Source organism: Gavialis gangeticus, unplaced genomic scaffold (genome assembly GCF_001723915.1).
Source record: "Gavialis gangeticus isolate Ggan-Ray unplaced genomic scaffold, GavGan_comp1, whole genome shotgun sequence".
In the NCBI taxonomy this organism is placed as follows: Eukaryota; Metazoa; Chordata; order Crocodylia; family Gavialidae; genus Gavialis; species Gavialis gangeticus.
In genome coordinates, this window is record NW_017729025.1 from 5444702 (window position 1) to 5463794 (window position 19093).

The 19093-nt window shown below is 43.1% G+C and overlaps 1 protein-coding gene across 1 annotated transcript in view; it reads left to right on the plus strand.

Annotated features, from left to right (window-relative positions):
* The window catches only part of MDGA2 (MAM domain containing glycosylphosphatidylinositol anchor 2), a 557209-nt gene that overhangs the window by 482954 nt on the left and 55162 nt on the right, over window positions 1-19093 (plus strand). Inside the window, exon 10 of the mRNA XM_019519874.1 lies at window positions 14621-14798. Within this exon, the coding sequence (XP_019375419.1) occupies window positions 14621-14798 (178 nt within the window). The remainder of the gene's footprint in view (window positions 1-14620; window positions 14799-19093) is intronic.

Here is a 19093-nt window from a genome sequence, read left to right on the forward strand (position 1 = left end):
CAGGCTTTTAGTAATCAGTTAACCTAGAAGCCAATCCCTAAAAGCAAATTTCTAAATACCATTTTCTAGCCATCATTCTTGTGAAAACCAACTCGGATCAAGAAGTAAATTTAGTATTCATACCATATCCAAGGTGATAACAGTTCCAGGGTTTGGATGTGAAAACAATTTGTAACAGAAACGTTGCAAAGCATGATATTAGATGATACATACTGAAAAACCAAACAAATCAAAATCATAGAGTAGCTTGGACTAAAGTTCTGGTTTTGTTCTGTTCCTCTGAATAACTGGAACTTGTCAGATAGGAACATTTCACTCCCATCGCTTTGGACTACATATGGGGAATATCCTAGCTCTGTAACCTGGCCAGCTTTGTTTAAAGTAAAGCAACTGTAATTACAATACAGAGCAAAGATATAAATGAAATGTAACAGCTGCTTCATAAACAAAAAAAGATGATTAAACTTAAACAGTATGAAGGAACTTTGTCTTGAGCATGCATTCAAATCAGAAATATTTTTCAAAAAACATCACTTAATTTTTTTATGAAGAAATCAAAATGGAATGGGCAAGTTTCGATTTTATTACTATTATTATTATAGCTTCTAAGTTAATGGATTTAAAGAATGTCAAAGACACTGTCATTGTGAAACAATACATTCATTTGCATTTTAACTCAGTTGTCATTAACTGAAGATATGCTTGCCTGCCTCTTTGACTTGATGCAGAAATTTGTGGTTGCAATCAGTGGACCAAGTATAATGAATTAAGGAGTCATTTATTCTTCATACACATAACTGCATATAAAACAATCAATATTTCATTGCTTCATTGAATTGGTTTCTCAAAAAATCTATATGCTGAAACATTTTACAGGATATAGTACCAGTTTATTTCTCAACAAACAGTCAGACTATAAGCTGGTAATACCCTTTCATCGGCAGCAGTGAAAAGGTATTTTTATCACATGGCAGAACATTTCAGCACATGCCAGTTTTTTTTCACAGTGCCTTTTCACTCATGCCAGGAAGCTGCTATGCCCTTTCTATTTTACACCAGTGAACTGAGATTGCTAAACTTTAAACATTAACATGACTAAAATGTCAATCTAATGCCTTCCCTAATTTGGAATATTAACACTTTAGTATGTTGTATAAAGTTAACTGTAGGTTAGATACCAGGTAACAATAATAAATGCCCAGAGAACGAATGAATTTCTTCTCAAAGCTCTGCAGTTTACATGATAGTTTCATAGTTTCTAGGGTCGGAAGGGACCTGAGCAGATCCTCAGGCCCGCCCCCCTGCCATGACACAAAGAGCACTGGGGTCAAATGACCCCAGTAAGGTGGTCATCCAACCTCCTCTTAAAACCCCCCAGGGTGGGAGCCTGCACCACCTCACTTGGAAGCTGGTTCCAGACCCTAGCCACCCTGACTGTGAAGTAGCACCTCCTAATGTCCAACTTAAACCTTCCCTCCGCCAGCTTGTGACCATTGTTCCTGGTCACTCCTTGCGGCGCTCGGGGGAACAGGGACTCCCCCAGCACCTGCTGATCCCCCCTAACCAGTTTATAAAGTGTCTCACCTTGCCATCCAGGGTGAAACAGAGTTCTGTAAATGCATATCACCTGTCTCCAAGCTGGGAAGACAGCCTTGGGTGAACTAAAACAACTCCCCCTAAAACTGTTTGAAAAAACAGGTCCCAACTTTATATGAGTTATAAAAATGTGGAGCTAATCTCCTTCTTCAGGCCTCTAAGCTTTCCAGGCATGGAGATCCACATGCGTAGCTCCCTATACCTATTGTGGGACCTCAGTGGCAAAAGCCTAAATGTATCGTAGAGGGGCTACACATGATGCTTAGCCTCAGTGCTTTAAAAATGAGTTGTCCTACCTGTCTGGGGAGGCATGTCAGTAGGTGGTTATGGGTAAAGTGCTCAGAAGCACCTGAATCAGTTACAGAGCTCCTCCCACAGAAAGTCAAGCTCTGCAAAGGAAGATAAGGAAGAATGTTCAAAAGGGCCTGGGGCCCAGATCCAGAAAGGAGCTGCTGTTGTGATCTTTGCAACACCTATGCTCTTAGGTACCTGCCCCAGCGTGGAACTGAGAACCTCAGGGGAGACTTTCCTGTGTCCTCAAAGCATAATCCAGAATATCAGGATGCTGAGCAGGGAACCCCCTGAAGCCAGGCACCAAGGAAGCACTGAGACCAGGGGTCTTAAATCCCATCCCGGACCATGGTCAACAGAGAGATAGGAAGGGAGCACACCAATCCTTCAGTGATCGTGACTGTTAATTCCAAAGCTTATGGTGATGTGTAGGGGGGGCACATGCCCCCACCCCCAAGATTACCCCTCGCCAGCCAGGAGTGGGGAGTGCTAGCGGCACTTCCAGTTTTGCTGCCGGCACTTCCAGGGTCGGAGATTGGCCACTGGGGGACTCCCCTCCCCTTACTGGTCAGTGACCAATAGCTGGTGCCCCCCCAGAGTCAGGTGGCACCCAGAGTCACCCATGCTTGACCCAGACTGAATTATGAACCTATATCTTATATCTGATATCCCCTTAAGCACCTTGGTGCTTCTGAAGATTGGGCCTAGGCTCCTAAACCACTTATAGGAGATTAACATATTGTGCTATAAAATCACTGCCTATCCATCCAGCTGTGTTAGATGGTTATCTCTCTTTTGGAGTTCACAGGCATTGAATGTTTTTGGTTTTGTTCAGGCTTTGTGATGCTCCGTTCTCAATCATACTTTCCAGCATTAAAGGAAATTTGCACGTAATGTAATTTAGTGTATTCATCAGTGTATTTCATCTGCAGGTAGATGAGCTCTATCATGCATTGCAGGGGACAACAGAACAGGGTATATGGGACTCAACTGTCTTGCAAAGCACATAGTAGACACACTGTATAATTCTATAATATTCTAAAAGCTACAACCATTGAGGCACTGAATGTCTGGATTCTGTCTCCAGGGCTGTCCCAAGGGCGGGGGGGTGAATCGGGGTGACCAACCTGGGCCCCACACTTTGGGGGCCCCACGGACATGGGCAGAGCAGCCACGGTGATTCTGCACTGCCACTGGCTTCACATCTGGCCACTTGGCATCCTTCCTCCCCCCCACCCCCCGCTGCTGAATCCACCGCTGGCTTCCTCATGTCCAGGGTCAGGGCCCTGCACAGATTGATTTGCCCTGGGCCCTGCACCTTACTTGGGTTGCCTTTCTCTGTCTCAGTGGTCTAAAGTGGGCATGGAAGGTCTTGTTTAGCCTCCACTCCTCCATCCTCTTGCCTACGTGTATGCATCAAAGGTCTTGGTGACTAGACTTCTTACCCATACACCATGATTCACAGGAATGACGGTTGCCTATGGCTAAAATTTGCCATGAGAGTTTGCCATTGGTTTTCATTCTGGATTTTGGTGCTTGCCCTCCTTGAGTGAACGTGACGGTACAAATGAGTAGCCTGGATAATAAGCTATTCATGTCAAGGCTTGTACTGTTAATTAACAGGCCTGTTTATACTGGTGACACTGACAATTTCCCAGGCAGCTCAGTGACTGCAGTCAGTCTCACAACATATGTCTGTGTATAATGCCTTCATGTAGTCATGTCTTTGCTGTTCATTGCATTTAAGCTTCTATGTGGCTTACAGGTTTTTGAAACATTTACCCCAAATGATGAGGTGTATCAAGTAAGTAGAGCAGTGCAAACCGTTGTTTTCTTTTCTTGTTTCAGTGGCTGTAGGGAAAATAGTGGTTAAAAATTGTTTTGAATTAACCTGAAATATTTTTGTTTGCTTTTTCAGTGCAGCCGAAAAGTAAGACCCCCCCAGATCATTTTGGGTAAACTAAGACATTTCATTGAACTAAATGTTAAACAGGTTGACCACTTCCCAAATGCTATGCTATTCTGAAGCAGAACACTTTCAGAACATGTAAAAATGAAACTTGTTTTTTATTTTATTTTTGGCCGACAAGTTTGCCAGTTTTGGCATAAATTCCTGAACAGGTTTGGCCACCCTCAACCTATATTTTTAGGTGAATATTCATCAGGAAAAAAAATGTGCTTTCTGTAAGTATTCTTTCCATTCCAAAGGTCAGCACAAAAAATAAACTCTGTTCTAGAAAACTGTAAAACTTCTGGAATATTTCTAAGGAATAGAAATACATGTAGGTAGTAGTCATATTTACAAGTTGGAAACCCAGAAAGCATTGTGTTTCATATACAGGAACGTATGATTGAAGTAGGCCTGAACTGAGCCAAAACTCCTGCATTCATGGGTCATTGTTCTGGTTTGTCCAGAACAAGCTCCAAGTTTGTCCACTTGGAGCTGTCTCACCCATCCCGGCTGCACAAAATCTAGAGGTGAAGAGGAAGGGGAGGCAATTGCAGGGAGTATGTTAAGTTAATATATGCTCAGGTTATCCTGGGAAGAGGAGCATAGCCTGTGCTTCAGAAAAAGGAAAAAATAGCCTCCTATCACCACTCCTGCACAGTCCTTGCCAGCATAACCCAGGACCATAAATCCTTCCTGACCTCTAAATCTTGCAATTGGTTAGACCCAAAGCAGGATTCGCCAGCCAGGTGCCTTAGGAAGAAGGTATACTTAGACCATACTAAGGCCACTTAAAATATGAGTGTCCACATGTTAAAGCTCATTACCTCATGCTAAGTGCCCCCTGAGTATCTCAAAGTTATGCCACTTCAGGCATGAGTTAACTCTGGGCTGTGCTACCTAGTTCATATTAGAGTAACTTCAGTCTGCTCCATGTAAATAATATGACTGACTTCTATTTCTCCAGCATCCCAGGATGTTCTGCTCCCAACAACTCACCTAAAACAGAGATATAGCCCATATGTTCAGGCTCCTAGCCACTCCCCTGCTTGCCAGCCCTCTAGTGCCAGGGTGGGCAAAATGGCGGATCCAGCTGGCAGCCAGATTCCATTTCCCAGCAGCCTTTGCCTACGTTACTATGGCTAGTTTCCATAGAAACCCTAGCAGTGGCAGTAGTGTGACCATGCAGGGCCACGGTTTCCATGGAGACGGCCCCAGCAGCAATGGCAGGGTGAGCAGCTGTGCAGGGAGCTGCTCTAGGGCTGGGACTGGGGTCTTGCAGCAGTGACAGCATGGTCTGGAGCCCAGGCAGGGCCATGATCTACCTGCACACCCCTGCCTGAGGTGTGCAAGTAGTGGATCGCAGCTCTGCTCCGGCTTCAGACCACACTATCACCGCTGCAAGATCCCAGCCCTGGAGCAGCGACTCGCCCACCTATACACCCTGCCAGCGCTGCTGGGACTGGTCTCCATGGAAACCCTGGTCCCACACTATCATGGCCCTGCTGCTTCTGGGGTCTCCATGGATACCAGCTGCAGTGATGTGGGCAGGGGCTTCTGGGAAATGGAGTATGCCATGAGCCTAATCAGTCCCACAGGCTGGAGTTGGCCTGTGCCTGCTTTAGTAGCAGGTCGGAGTTTTGCAGGCAGGAAATAATATTACCCCTTAAGATGAGATTGCTCAAAGCACATTCTAACTTTACCACCACTTACCTTTCCACTGATCTAGTGTGGTCTGTGTGTAATGTATAACTTCACCCTAGAGGTTTCTGAGTAGTAGGAGCATCAGTGGCCTATAGCACAACTCTCTCTTCTGGTTGTGGCCAAATAAAGCATTCATAAACAGCAAACATCTTCCTGATCCCTACAGGTACCCAGCAGAAACCATGGGATTACCAGGCTCCTTCCCACACAAAGGTCATGTTTCCTTTGAACCCCATCATGGAGATATCAGATACTTGAATCCACATACTCTGTGAGCTGATTATTTCTCTAAAAAAAACCCTCTCCTATCATAGTATCCCTTGTGTTGATATAGCCGTACTCCAAGTTTTTACACACAACCAGCACATTTATGAAATGTGGGTAGAGATACCCATGTCAAATCCCAATATAAATGCCTGACATGAATGGGTTTTTTGTTCTAAATTATCAAACATTCACCGATCCACAAACCAGCATCTTAATCATGGCTTTAGCTAACTGCCAAATTCAGAATTGAAAGACATTAAATGACCTTCAATCAAAAGTGGATCATTTTGGAGGGATAAGCAGATGTATTAATCTTCTTATATTTGTAATGTTTGTGTCTGTGTTAATTTGATATAAGTCAAAAAGGTTTTACCAGGACAGAGAGAAAAACAAATCGTTGCCATGGAAATAAAGGCATAGGGTTGCCTCTTCCATTTGTGATAGTTGTGACTGGGTGCATCTACACATGCAGTTTACTGCAGAGTTCACTAATTAACTCTGCAGTAAAGCATCACCGTCTACATGTGCGCCAGCATTAGGGCACAGTAAATTAATTAAACTCCACTGTAAGATAGTACTGTTACACTCCACTGGTACACTTACAGAGGAGTCATTTACTGTTCAGAAAGCATGTGTAGATGGTGACTGGGACCACAGGACTTTGAGCCATGCGGAGCAGCCCCAGGCTGGCAGCAGGCTCGGGGATCAGTCTTCCAGTTCTGCATGTTGGGCACTCTCATGCCCCAGCCAGCCCTTCTGCTGCCTGACATCACCACCCAGACCATGTCCACATGAACGCAGATGTTTGTTTCCCTGGGGACAAGAAGCAAACACCTTGTGCTGCTGCTCCTTGTCCCTGGGGAATGCCTATGCCACACATCCTCTGGTGCATGGCAGGTTACCCCCCATAGTGTAGGACAGGGTGGAGCCAGCAACTCTGCTCGCCCAGCATCCTTACCTGGGATCCTGGGGGCCAGGGAAGTTGCAGCCACAGCACTTCCGAAGCTGGGAGCCTGGCTGGCTGCCAAAGTGTGGCTCCAGCGGCTGGCCAGGCTCCGGTTTTGGGTGGCATGCATTGCTGCCACGTGTATCACCCTGCTTTTTTCTGCACAGGTTTTTTTGACCCCAGCATCTCCCAGGGTCAACCCACACACACACACTCTGCAAGGTGGTAGTGTAGGGAATGTCTGAATGTGCAGTGTGTGGTGCCACAGATGGGTCTGCAGTGCCACATACCGCACAGCTACGCTCATCTGGATGTGGTCCCGGAGTGCAGGGCTGACCCCCTAAGCCTGCTGTCAGCCCAGGGTTGCTCCACCCCAGCTCAAACTGCTGCAGTCCCAGGAGCACGTAAAGGCATTGCTCTCGGGAACAGCTGACCCCGGCGTGAACTGTCAGAGTTTATTGAGGCACACTAGTTGCATGTGTAGACGCACCCACTGGGTCTCAACTGCTTCCGTTAAAAAACATTGCCACTGCTTTACTTAACTTTATAATATCACAGTGTAGGCCAAATGCAATGAATATGGGTCTTAGATCTGAACTTGTAAATAATCATGAGTCTGCAGGAAAATCAGTTTTGTGCCCTCTGTCTTTCTGAACTGCATTAGCTCTGCTGCCTTGTCTCTTTCAATTTAAAGTCATCACAATATACTCATTTGATGATGATCTGCATTCTGCAGGGCATGTGGCCTCCATGCTAGCAATATTGACTGTTATGTGTTTGGGAAGAATCTGAAGTAATTAAAAACTGTAATGAAGTTTTGTCAGTTGGAGCCCTGCTTTCTCCATGGTGAATATTGTATGTTGTGTAATGAGTGAAGCACGTTAGGTTGACAGGTGCCTGTTTTTATGTTTGATGGTTTTATAAAACTGTTTTTCATTGCAGCACAAACAGGAGACCCTCTCAGCTAGGAAGATAAGTTTAGATGTTTTTATCAGAACTAATTAGCACCTGCCATTCACAATGTAAAACAAATAAAATAAAAATAGCAGTGACAATATTTTAACTGTTTTGTCAGATGTCTGACATGTCAGCAGTAGTAGAGAATAGCTATGGGGATATCAGAACTTAATCTTAACTGATAATGAAAAAAGAAAAGAAGTTTCAACATCAGATTTCAAAATGAAATTTTGAAAGCAAAAATTTCCCAAACCAGTTTTTTTACCAAAGAAATTCTGTTTAAAGAAGATAATTATTTTCTTTCTAAATTGGCAAATATTTCCAAATGTCAACATCGCTTCTGAACCAGAGATTTTGGGTTGTAGGTGGCACAACAGACTACTTCTATGCACAATTTCTAAGTTGCAGAGACTAGCACATAGTAAGAGATTCTATTCATTTCTCTTTAGGCTAAGAAGAAAAATGGGGGATGATGTTTAATTATACTTTTGGAGCAGTATGTAATCATATAACTACAAACTGTATCATACTTAATGCTTGCTGTATCAAACAAATTGGCAACGCTGAAGCAAAACCACAGAACGTTTCAACCCTGTTGAATACGTCAACCAAAAGATTTCCCCCCGTTCAAGTTAACACACCGTTTTGTACATGGATGCAGCCTATAGTTTACACTGACCTAAACTCTAAGCCGAGTGTAAAAGCATCTATCCATCTATTCATTTTCAGGAGTAAGATGCACTATTTTGCAAATATAATCCTGAATCTTGGAATAATCCTTAACATCATGTCTCCACCATGTGTTGCTTAGCTCTCAAGGACAGCACAGGCTAGTTGAGATAAGGTCCGTTCATAACTATGTAAGGTTCCCTGACAACTCCGATGGTACTATGCATTATTCGGTTAATATTAAAGGTCCTCACGTCCTTTGCATTTGTTTCTACTGTTTTCCCACCCTACTGAATCATCTATGCTGTATTTCAACTAGCCCAGAATTTACCACGGCTTTAATTGGTGTTGAAAACTGGAGTGGTATGTAGTCTTTTCTTAGTATCATAGTGCTTAGGGTCGGAAGGGACCTAAACAGATCATCAGGCCCGACCCCCTGCCCCAGGCAGGAACAGAGTCGTATCGCCCCAGCCAAATATCTGTCCAGCCTCCTCTTGAAGACCCCCAGGGTAGGAGAGAGCACCACCTCCACTGGGAGCCCATTTCAGAGCCTGGCAGCCCTAACTGTACAGTAATGTCTCCTGATGCCTTGTCCTCCCCACCCACAAAGCCATACCAAGCAGCTTGTTCCCTGTGTAGCTTGGACTTTAGCCTGAAACTTCACTACATGGAGACTTGGATGTGTGCAGGGTGGAGAGGCTACTTTGAGGTAGAAGTTTGTTTGAGGCATGAGTAGGGGAAGCACGTGTGACCTAATAGGCTTATTAATTTTCGATGAAAACAGCAGACACAACAATTTTCTGAATGGGAGAAACTCTAATGCAGGGACAGGCAAAATGTGGCCCGTGGGCCGGATGCAGCCTGCCAGGCCATCCTGTCCAGGTCCCGGGGCTCCTAAAAAATTTAGAAAATTCATATTTATCTGCCCCAGTCTGCCTGTCATGTGGCCCTTGATGGCTTGCCAATACTCAATACCCAAAATAATTGCCCGCCCCTGCATATGCAGATATTTCCTTGGTTAGGCATATGATGTTAAAATAATACTGGCAGGCTTTCTGGAATTGAAGATATCTGTGCTGTATTTATAGTTATGCCTGCCTGCACTAGGGAAAGAGATACTCATCTGAGTGTCTATTAAACACCCAGTGCCTTGGTTTTCATAGCTTTTTCCATTGGTTCTCAGTAGTTGTGCAGCATCTAAGAGTTGGCATTTACCAGATACTTCCCAGTTTGAAAATTTCCCTCCTAGCTGTTCATGTGATCAAGGTAACATGGATTGCATTTGCATGATGAAGGGCTAGACATTTGATTAGCATTACATTTGATTAGTATTACATCTTCTAATTTTGGTAGTTTCTGCATTCCTGAAAGCAAAGGGCTGATGTCCCCTGCTTGCTTCTGACATAGGGCTTGGGCCTGAAAACTGCTAAGCACTCAAACATGGGGCTGTTCAGAGGCTTCATATTGATCTATGCAGGATCAGACCCCAGCAGGATAGCATCCCTCTATAGTAATATGTAATAATATGTCATTATTCCCCACCCAGTGATGTCCGGTGGTCCTGCCGCTCCAGTTCGCAGGCCAAGTTGGGCCGTGCTAGATGGTGGCTGGGGATGCTGAGAAATGTCTGTCAGGGACAAGGTGTTTGCCTCCAGAATCTCTTCCCTTGTAACCTCAGCTTCCTCTTCTGCTTTATTTTAACTGGAACGGTTGCTGACTTGCTCGGCTCCATCTGCACCGCTTCCTGACCAGCGTGCATGAGCCTATAGGAACTCTAAGGTCCAATTCAGTCCCATATGCTTTGGTACAAATCCTTTGCCCCTCAAAATGAGCCATGAGCTCAAGGTACAGTGTAGCTGCTCCACCCTGCACACATCCAAGTCTCCAGCCTCTAACACGGACTTCTGGCCACAGATCTCTCCCTGACACTTGTTTAAAGAAGGTCTCCAGTTTGCATGGCAGTACGGTGTTTCTCCGGTGTGCCGAGCCAGGTGCGTAGGGAACACCCATGCGGTCTGTTGGGACGTGTCATCCCGTCACCCCGCCGGTCGGACATTTCTCATAGCCCTGCATAGTTTAGAAGCAAGATGCTGCAGTGAGTGAACTAGTCATTCTCTCCTGTATAAGGAGGTTTCAAGAGGCATCCCAGGAAGGATATATTAGCTGCAGCATGCATACCCGAATGCTTTTATAGTAAGCTTTAAACCCACAACATAAACCTTGAGGGGTTGCTACATTTTTAGGACTGTCTGACTTGATGAACTGCAGTATGTACTTGTCCCAGCTATAGTGTCCTTGCCACTCCTTTTTGCACCGTTCTGATGCCTCAAAGTTGAGAGTGTGATGTGGGGGCGGGTGTTAATGTTTCTCATACAGTCTCAAAAAATTGCAGGGATTTATTCTGACCTATCGCCAGCGGTTCAAAACAGCTCTGTCCACTTTGGAAAACTCTTAGTTGCGGTGTTAATCTGGTGGCAGGATAGTGAAGCTAATTGCAAACACATAGCAGTGACACCATGTTTCATTTAAATACACTTATGCAGGAGGAGCAAGACAGGCAGAGAGAGATGTTTCCTCATGACAGCTAATTTCAGTTTGCCTCTGCTGGACTATCCAATACATTAAAGAGTATTTCGCATTCAGAAATAACATATTGGATCCAGGGACAGCAAGGGAATAATTAGGCTATGTCTCTTCAAGACCTCACTTTGTAACCGGCATCTCTTCTATAGCTATTTGTAAAAAACTGCTACAAAAATCACTGCTTCGCTGTTGCACAGCACTTCAATTTCTTGTTTCTTCTGATAGACCCGGGGAATGAACAGATTGTATATTAATGGACTTCTAGGTACTGCCATGCCATAAATAATCTTTCTCTGCAGCAGTCTTGTGCACGTTTCATTTTAAAGATACCTTTTCAGTAGAGGGTTGTTGGTTGTAACTGTGTTGCTCTAAGGACAGAGGCAGACAAGGTTCTTTGGGCAGATGTGATATCTCTCTTTATGTATATTATCAGTAGTAGTAATAGTAGCATTAGTATTGTTATTATTAGGTGAGAGCTTTCATTACTGGTCTAATAAAAGATATCACATCTACCCAAAAAACCTTGTCAGTTGTAGTCATAGTAGCATTATTATCATTATTATTAGGTGAGATCTTTCACTATTGGTCTAACACAAGATATCACATCTACCCAAAAAACCTTGTCTGCCTCTTTTCAGTAGAGAGCTTTTCAGTGTGAGGACCAGTTTGGAAGAGCCGAGCTCCGTGCCCCGTACATTAACTCTTTGCAATAAGCAACAACACTCCTGCCTCTTCCGGTGGTGTCAGGAGGCAATACGGCTTGTTGTTCCGACGACTTCTGTTTTAGAAGATCTAATACTTCTTTCCACTGCAGGTCTTTCTTAACTGAACGCCAGCAACCTAATTTTGTTTCCCAGCCTTTCACCTGTGTGTAACGTAAATCACAAGCATCGGTCCCCTGAAGGAATTGGGCTGTTCACATAAGTATTGTGATGCATACAATAAGCATGTACAGAATCAAAACCTTAGGACTTAAAAAAAATAAAATAAAAAAATACAAATATATCCCCCTCAAAAAAATAAAATAAAAAAACCCATATATCATTCCCATCAAAACTTATGCTGAAAAGCCCATTGATTTCAATGAGAGCAAAAGAGGCTGGGAACTAGAATTTTGTTTTTAAAAAATCCCCCTTGTTTTGGATTGATCTTTATGGTTTTCCATTTCTTTCTTCACCTCATTTTGATCTGAGGAGCGCGCGCGCGTGTGTGTGTGTGTGTGATGGGTTCATTAACACAACAGCCCTCATTTCTTTGCCCTTCATGCAAATTCAGACTTCCCAGCAATCACTTTCAATATCGGTATGCAGCTCCTTCCCTGGGGTTAAAGGTGACTCGTTTAGCGGGTAATTTCCCCAAATAACTAAGTGTTTACATCTATCACAGCTTCAAATTAAAGATCCAGAGAAACAGGGAGGTTTTTTTGTTGCTGCTTTTTAATAGACATGAAGCTCTGTATTAAGGAGATTGTAATAAATAATGTCATCAATGCAGCAGGCCTGTATAATCAGTTGTGGAGAACATCGCATTTTAACACCTACTGAGTTCCCTTGGGATGTGTGGTAAATATTTAATGAGTTTGCTTCCTTTGTGTCCTGGACAACGTGCCGGTAATAAGCCAATGTATCTTCAGGTACGGTTGAAACGTTAAGTAACTGTGCTGCCCAAAGTGCCTATGTTTTGAGTATCCCTGGCCATTCATAAACCATTTGAAGTGTGGAGGAGACAATGTACCTCTCACTTCATGTGACACTTTCTTTCTAATTAGATTTTTTTTCATTTCTTGGTCAAGTGCTAGAATAAAACAAAGTTTATTGATTTAGCTGTTGAAAATACTGCACAGCCTCCAAGATGTAAAAATACCTTTATACCCTATTTTTTAATAAAACAGGCTCCTTGTTTGCTTCGTATTGACTTTTCATTGTTCTTTTCAAGCCATCCATCTTTGAGGCTACTTGAGCTGTTAATAATTGTGCACCGGGGCTGTTAATGACTGGTTATTTCCTTCTCGCTCATCAACAAAAGTGGTAAAAGCCTGGGAGCCAAAGCGCCTTCTCCGTTACTCCTGTACATTCTCATTATCTTCAAATTATGCCCCAAGTGACATATGTGCAACCTCATTGCCTTTAATAGGGATGAAGAAGTGTAACTGATTGGAGCTGAGTGAACAGTTCTGTTGACAAGGAGGAAAAGAGCCCAAGCTCGCTCTGCCGCAGCAATGTCCGCTCTGAAAGCACTTAATTTTGCCATCGCACCCAGCCACGTGATACGGCTCTAATAGGGTTGCCAACTATGACTGAAGCTATTCCGGGAAATTTATTTTTTTTCCCCAGCATAACGTAATGTCATTAATTACTGTTCAACCCATTCACGGTAGCAATCTCCCGGACTGTTTTCAATAGTCACCAGGAGATCAATGCCAATTCTGGTAGACCCCTGGCCAGTCCGGGAGGGTTAGCAACTCTAGGCTCTAAATTCACAGAAGAAGTTGGGCAACCTGGCAGAAGGGCATCTTTTTACATGGCCATGGAAAAGGTCTGTGTGTGCACAACAGCCACACTTGGAAAGGCCATTGCAAGCCAATGGGCCCTACAGATATAGGACCTCTGTGTATATCAGCTGAGTGGCCAGGCTCTAAAAGAAGCTGCATTTAATACATTCATCAACCTAAGTGAGATGCTGGGTATGACCGTAAGCTGCATCCAAATGGAGGGCCTGGTGGCAACATGGTGGGGCTGCTCGTGGTGGGGTAGTTCATATAAAACACCACAACGTTGCAACCTCCAGAGTAAAGGGAGTATAGGGTGCCTCAAAACCCTAGCCCCCATTGCCTTGTGGGTACCCAAAGGCCAAGGGCCATCACCCTAACAGAAACGTGCCCTTGCTGCAGTGTTGGGCAGTCGCCAGCAGTTCTAATCTGCTGCTCCAGCAGAAGCTACAGCCATCGAGGCCCTGAATGTCTGGACGCGGTCTGGCCTTTGGATTGTGTCTCAGTGGGCTGAAGTGGAGATGGTAGGTCTAGGGCAGCCTCCGCTCCTCCATACTCTTGCCTAGGTGTATGCATTGAAGGTCTTGGTGCGATGGTCGCGAGACTCCATACAAGCATATTCATCAGGCACCTGACTAGACCTCTTATGTCTACACCATGATCCAGATGACCGACAGTTGTCTACCAAACTAATTCGTTCTCTCAGCTGGATTTAAAACCTATGACCAGATTTTCAAAAGCGCTAAACACTTACAGACCCTGAGAGGTGCCTAGAGAGATTGTCTAATGCTCTTGAGTACATATGTGAAAGTTTAGGTGCCTAAATGCCTTTTAAAATCTAGCCTGGGCTGCTTAATTTAGGTCTTCCCAATGCACGTTAAAACGTTCAACCCCAGATTACAGACAGTAGGAACCATTGGTTCTTAGGATTTGCAGCACGGTATACATTCATTGTACAAATGGCTTTCATGTATACATTCATGGAAGCTGCATAGGAAGGATTGTGGGTTCCTGTCTGATCAAGGAAATGGCACTGCCCATGCTAAGCTGTATGTTAAAGAAGTCTAGTCACAGCACAGCACTTCTGCCTACCATTGCAGTGTTGATCCAAGATCAAAGGGTGGAGCCTGGGCAAAAAGTTTTAATCCTTGCATTGTTCCTTTGATTTCAGGCTGGGCAGCAGCGTTGGTGGGAGCAGGAGATTACAGTGAATGGGAACATTCAGAAAGGAGAATTAATTACATACAACCTGACGGAGCTGATCAAGCCAGAAGCCTACGAAGTCCGACTGACTCCTATCACCAGATTTGGGGAGGGAGATTCGACCATTCGTGTTATCAAGTATAGTGGTAAGGAGATTTTGCTGTTGAAAGAGTCCTGCTACTTAGAATATAAACTACACAGTTAAATGCAACAATTACCATGCAGTTAAGAGCAGACCTGCAGAGCCTGTAACTTGTTTTATTTCCTTATCCTTTAATTATATCTCCACAAGCAGAACTTTGTACCTAGGCAGAGCCTGGTGTTTTTGGGAGAACTGTACAGTCCTGGCATTTTCTATTTCCTGCGATATCCATATTTTACTTTTTTCTCCCATCCTGATATGGAACAAAATAAAAAAAACAGGAAATTATGCATGGAGCACATAACTAGAAAGCAAGAAATTCATTTTGGTTGATCAGGTGTTTTATTTTGATGACATTTGATTTGGATTTTTGTTTTATGTTTTCCTATTTTGACCTTTTCCATTGAGTCTTTGCTTTGTTTCATTTGTTTCCCTTTTGCATTTATCTTCTGCAAACACCGTAATGGATGAGCCATGCTTCCAAATGGGGTTTCTGGCTGAAGGGGGATTTAATAGCATCCTTCAAGTCCTTCCAGGGGGTTGCAAAGAGGATGGAGCTGGACTGTTCTCAGTGGGGGAAGATGACAGGACAAGGAGCAATGGGCTTAAGCTGCAGCAAGGGAAGTTGAGGTTGGATATTAGGAAAAACTTTCTCACTAGGAGGGTGATTAAGCACTGGAACAAGTTACCCAGAGAGGTGGTGCAGTCTCCATCCTTGGAGGTTTTTAAGACCCAGCTAGACAAAGCCCTGACTGGGATGATATAGTTGGGGCTGGTCCTGCTTGGAGCAGGGGGGTTGGACTAGATGTGACCTCCTGAGGTCCCTTCAACCCTCATTTTCCTATAAGGCAGTATTAGGTCAGTTCTTACTCTGGAACTGGACCAACGCTTGGTAGAATTGTTAGAAGAAAAGGGAAATTCAAATGCATGTTAGAGGCTATCTGTAGAAATGCAACTATTGATGTTGTAAATGGAGGTATTTATATGGGAAGCCTGATTCCTTGTTATCTTTGCCCACACAGAAGTCATGTATCATGCTGGTCAAATCGCAGGTTATCAGGATAGTTCATAGCTACTGAAACACCTAGATACTAGAGTGATTAGCGTTATATAAAACTCTAGGGGAGCGTGTATTTGGACATCAGTTATAGCATACACTTCATAGGAAGTCTGTGAACCAAAGATTACTCATGGAAAGTAATTGTCAAATACTTTTAAACAACGAACAAATCTGAGAAAATTATAAGCAGATTATGCATAAATTGAGACCAAAAGGAGACTTTTATGAAATTAACTATTCATGCTCAATTATTAGCTCAGCCCTGCTCAATCCCAACATAAATAATTTATTTTATTGTATTCATATCAAGAAAAAATGACATGAGATAACAGTCAATATTGATCCTCCAAGCACATATTGGTTACTTTCCACTTGAAGACAGCATAACGTGAGCTGAATGGCAGGATTTTATATTTCCCAGGGTGCAAGTATTGGCATGCCAAAGCACACACTAATCAAAGTAGGTTGAAAGAAGAAATGGTTGATTAAGAAGTCATGGGAAATTGCTCGTTCCCCTATTCCTCACCTGACTCCAAAAATCCAAGGAGAAGCATCATTTTACAAAAGGGAAAATATCTATAGTCAATACTGAGGAAGTGTAACCCTCCTACTTAGACAGACCCATCTCTCCTGGTATTGTAGCACCCTGGTAGACCGCAACTATCTTCTGTAGCAGGAAATTACTACCGAGAGTTTGACGTCTCAGCAGGAGCTAGGTGCCTAAATACCCGACCCTGATTACTCAGTATCTCAGACAGAAATGAAGTCAGATGCCCCAAATCGCAGTTTAGCAGCCTTCCCATTCTCATTCTTTGCATCCTGAGGACGTGCAAGAAGCAGCCTCCAGTTTGTGCCGTACTTAGCTGTTCTCTTCTTTGGCTTGTGTGGTGGTGCTCGTTTATCAGAGACCACGAGACACAGGCTCAGCTGGCAGCAATGGCCATGTGTTACACTGAGTACCCACTAGCTCATTTGCTGACATTGGGGTTTTGGTGACTTGTTATATCACCTGAAACATCCAGCCCTTGGCTAGCAGAAAACCTTCCTGCGGAGTGAAAAAGTGCATTTCTACCATAGTGAATTTTGGTCTGAGATTTGTCACCTGGACAGATTTTAAAGAACTGCACGTGTCTCAAGTGTGTTGATGGAGGACCTTCTACCGAATCAAACCATCCAGAAGAAAATAAGGGAGCTGAATTACATGTCAAACAGAGGGACGCTTTTTCAGTGAGATTTGACGATACCCGGTGCTGAGAGCAGCAACGTGGTAGCTTTAAAGATCTTGATCCAGAAGTCAATAGGTAGGAAAACTCTCAGGCCACTTTACTTAAAGGAAGGATTTTAGATATTTTAGTTTTCTGCTCTACAAATATGGGTTGTATCTCAGCACCATTTTCATGATTGTGTCAGCGCACCCATTATGAAGCCTTATTTGCAGGGCATTATTGCTCCAGCCATAAAATGAGATCACAGACATTACTGTAGAGGGGAATTATATATTTATAACGCTGAAGTGCTGGATTCCTAGAAATGTGGCTAATAGGCTGGCGGGATACATTTCATGCCAGCAAGCCCACATAAATATGGGTGGTAATTATAAATATCCAGGAAAGAAAATAAAATCAGAATGAATAGTGCTAGACGGGAGAACTAGGATAAGTATTTGCAAACGATTCTTCAGCTCAAGGGTTTGGTTTTTCGGGCTCCAGGCCAGCTCCTGACACATTCTCAGTGAATATCTAGAGGGTTATATTATTATTATTATTTTTACATCAAATTAATGTTGACTTGTACTCAGTCTCCAAGATGAACATATCGCCAGATTCCAACAGTGCTACATTTCTTGTGCTACGTCTATGGATATTTCTTAATGGAATATGGTGCGGATTTAGTTCTGGCACTAATGTATTACTGGTAGTTTTGTACTGCAAAATCTCATGTTGGGCATGCTAATGCCTTAGTTTCTGATAAAGCCATTTGGCTAATTGCATTTCTACTCAGTTACTTTTAACCCAGAATCTGATGTGGATTAAACACATTCGAATTAGAGAGGCTAGAAACGCATGCAGCATCTTTCTTTTTAACTGAGCCCGGTGCAACAGGTGACGTTCATTTGTGAACCAATAAGGAGTAGAAGGTTGAGCAGCATTTATCATCTTGCTTGAGGACATAAATTTGCCTTACTTAGCACATCAGCCATATATGGGCTATGCACAGGAACGCTTTTCACCTTAGAAGGATCATTGAAATATTTTCTAGGATCAGTAAGAAATTTCCATCACATCTTTGGATATTTTGTGGCTATCATTAGTCAGAACAGCTGATTTCTTCTGCGAAGCTCATAGACCAACTGACAACACTTTCCCAAATTTTCCATTCCCCATTCAGGGTCTTAAAAAATATAAGCATAAGCCTGTTTTTGAGCTATTTAATCTCTTAAAACCATTTAAGAGTTTTCTGTATTTCATTATGAAATAATCCTGGTAACTCTTCTGGTAAGGCATGAATTAAAACCCCTTATTTTCAGCTCCCTTCTACATTTTTTTTGAAGCACGAAATTTGGCTATCTATTGGCCTACTTGAACATTTATAATAAGTTGGGGGAGCTTAAGAGATTTGGAGAAATTTGGGATTCAGGGGCCAAAACTCCAGCTGTTTGAAATATTAAACTAATTTTAAATATAGGGGCAAAAATGCACATTTCACAGGCAACTCTGCAAAATGAGTCACAGTGTCTCTTGGATATAGTGAATGCATTGGGATCTGACAGTATTCCACTAACTTTTGTAGCTTGTGCCAGTTATATTGAATTACTTCAATGCAGGAGTGTTGCAGTGTGCGCTGTGCTGAAAATAAGACCCAACAGCTGAAGACTAACATTTAAATTGCTGAAATGCAAAGCATATATCATTCAGTGAGCTCATCCATAGGCAGCTGTTCTAATAATTGTCCAAAATCAGATGATCAAAACATCCAAATAGGGTGTTTTGTAGGAAACGATGAAACTAGGCAAATCTCAGTAATGAGCTCTTTAAAACCATATCCTGCCTTACCAAATTAAAGAGTTATAGAAACTAAAATATACTCATGTCTTGGTTTCCCTAATTAAAGAGATGCAAGCAGCGTGGACATCCTGTAACAAAGACTGTAGCTTTCCAGAAAGATCATCCTCTGTATTACAGGGACTTAAAGTGTGGAGAAAAGAAAAATCAGCACAGGAGATATGACATCATAATTAC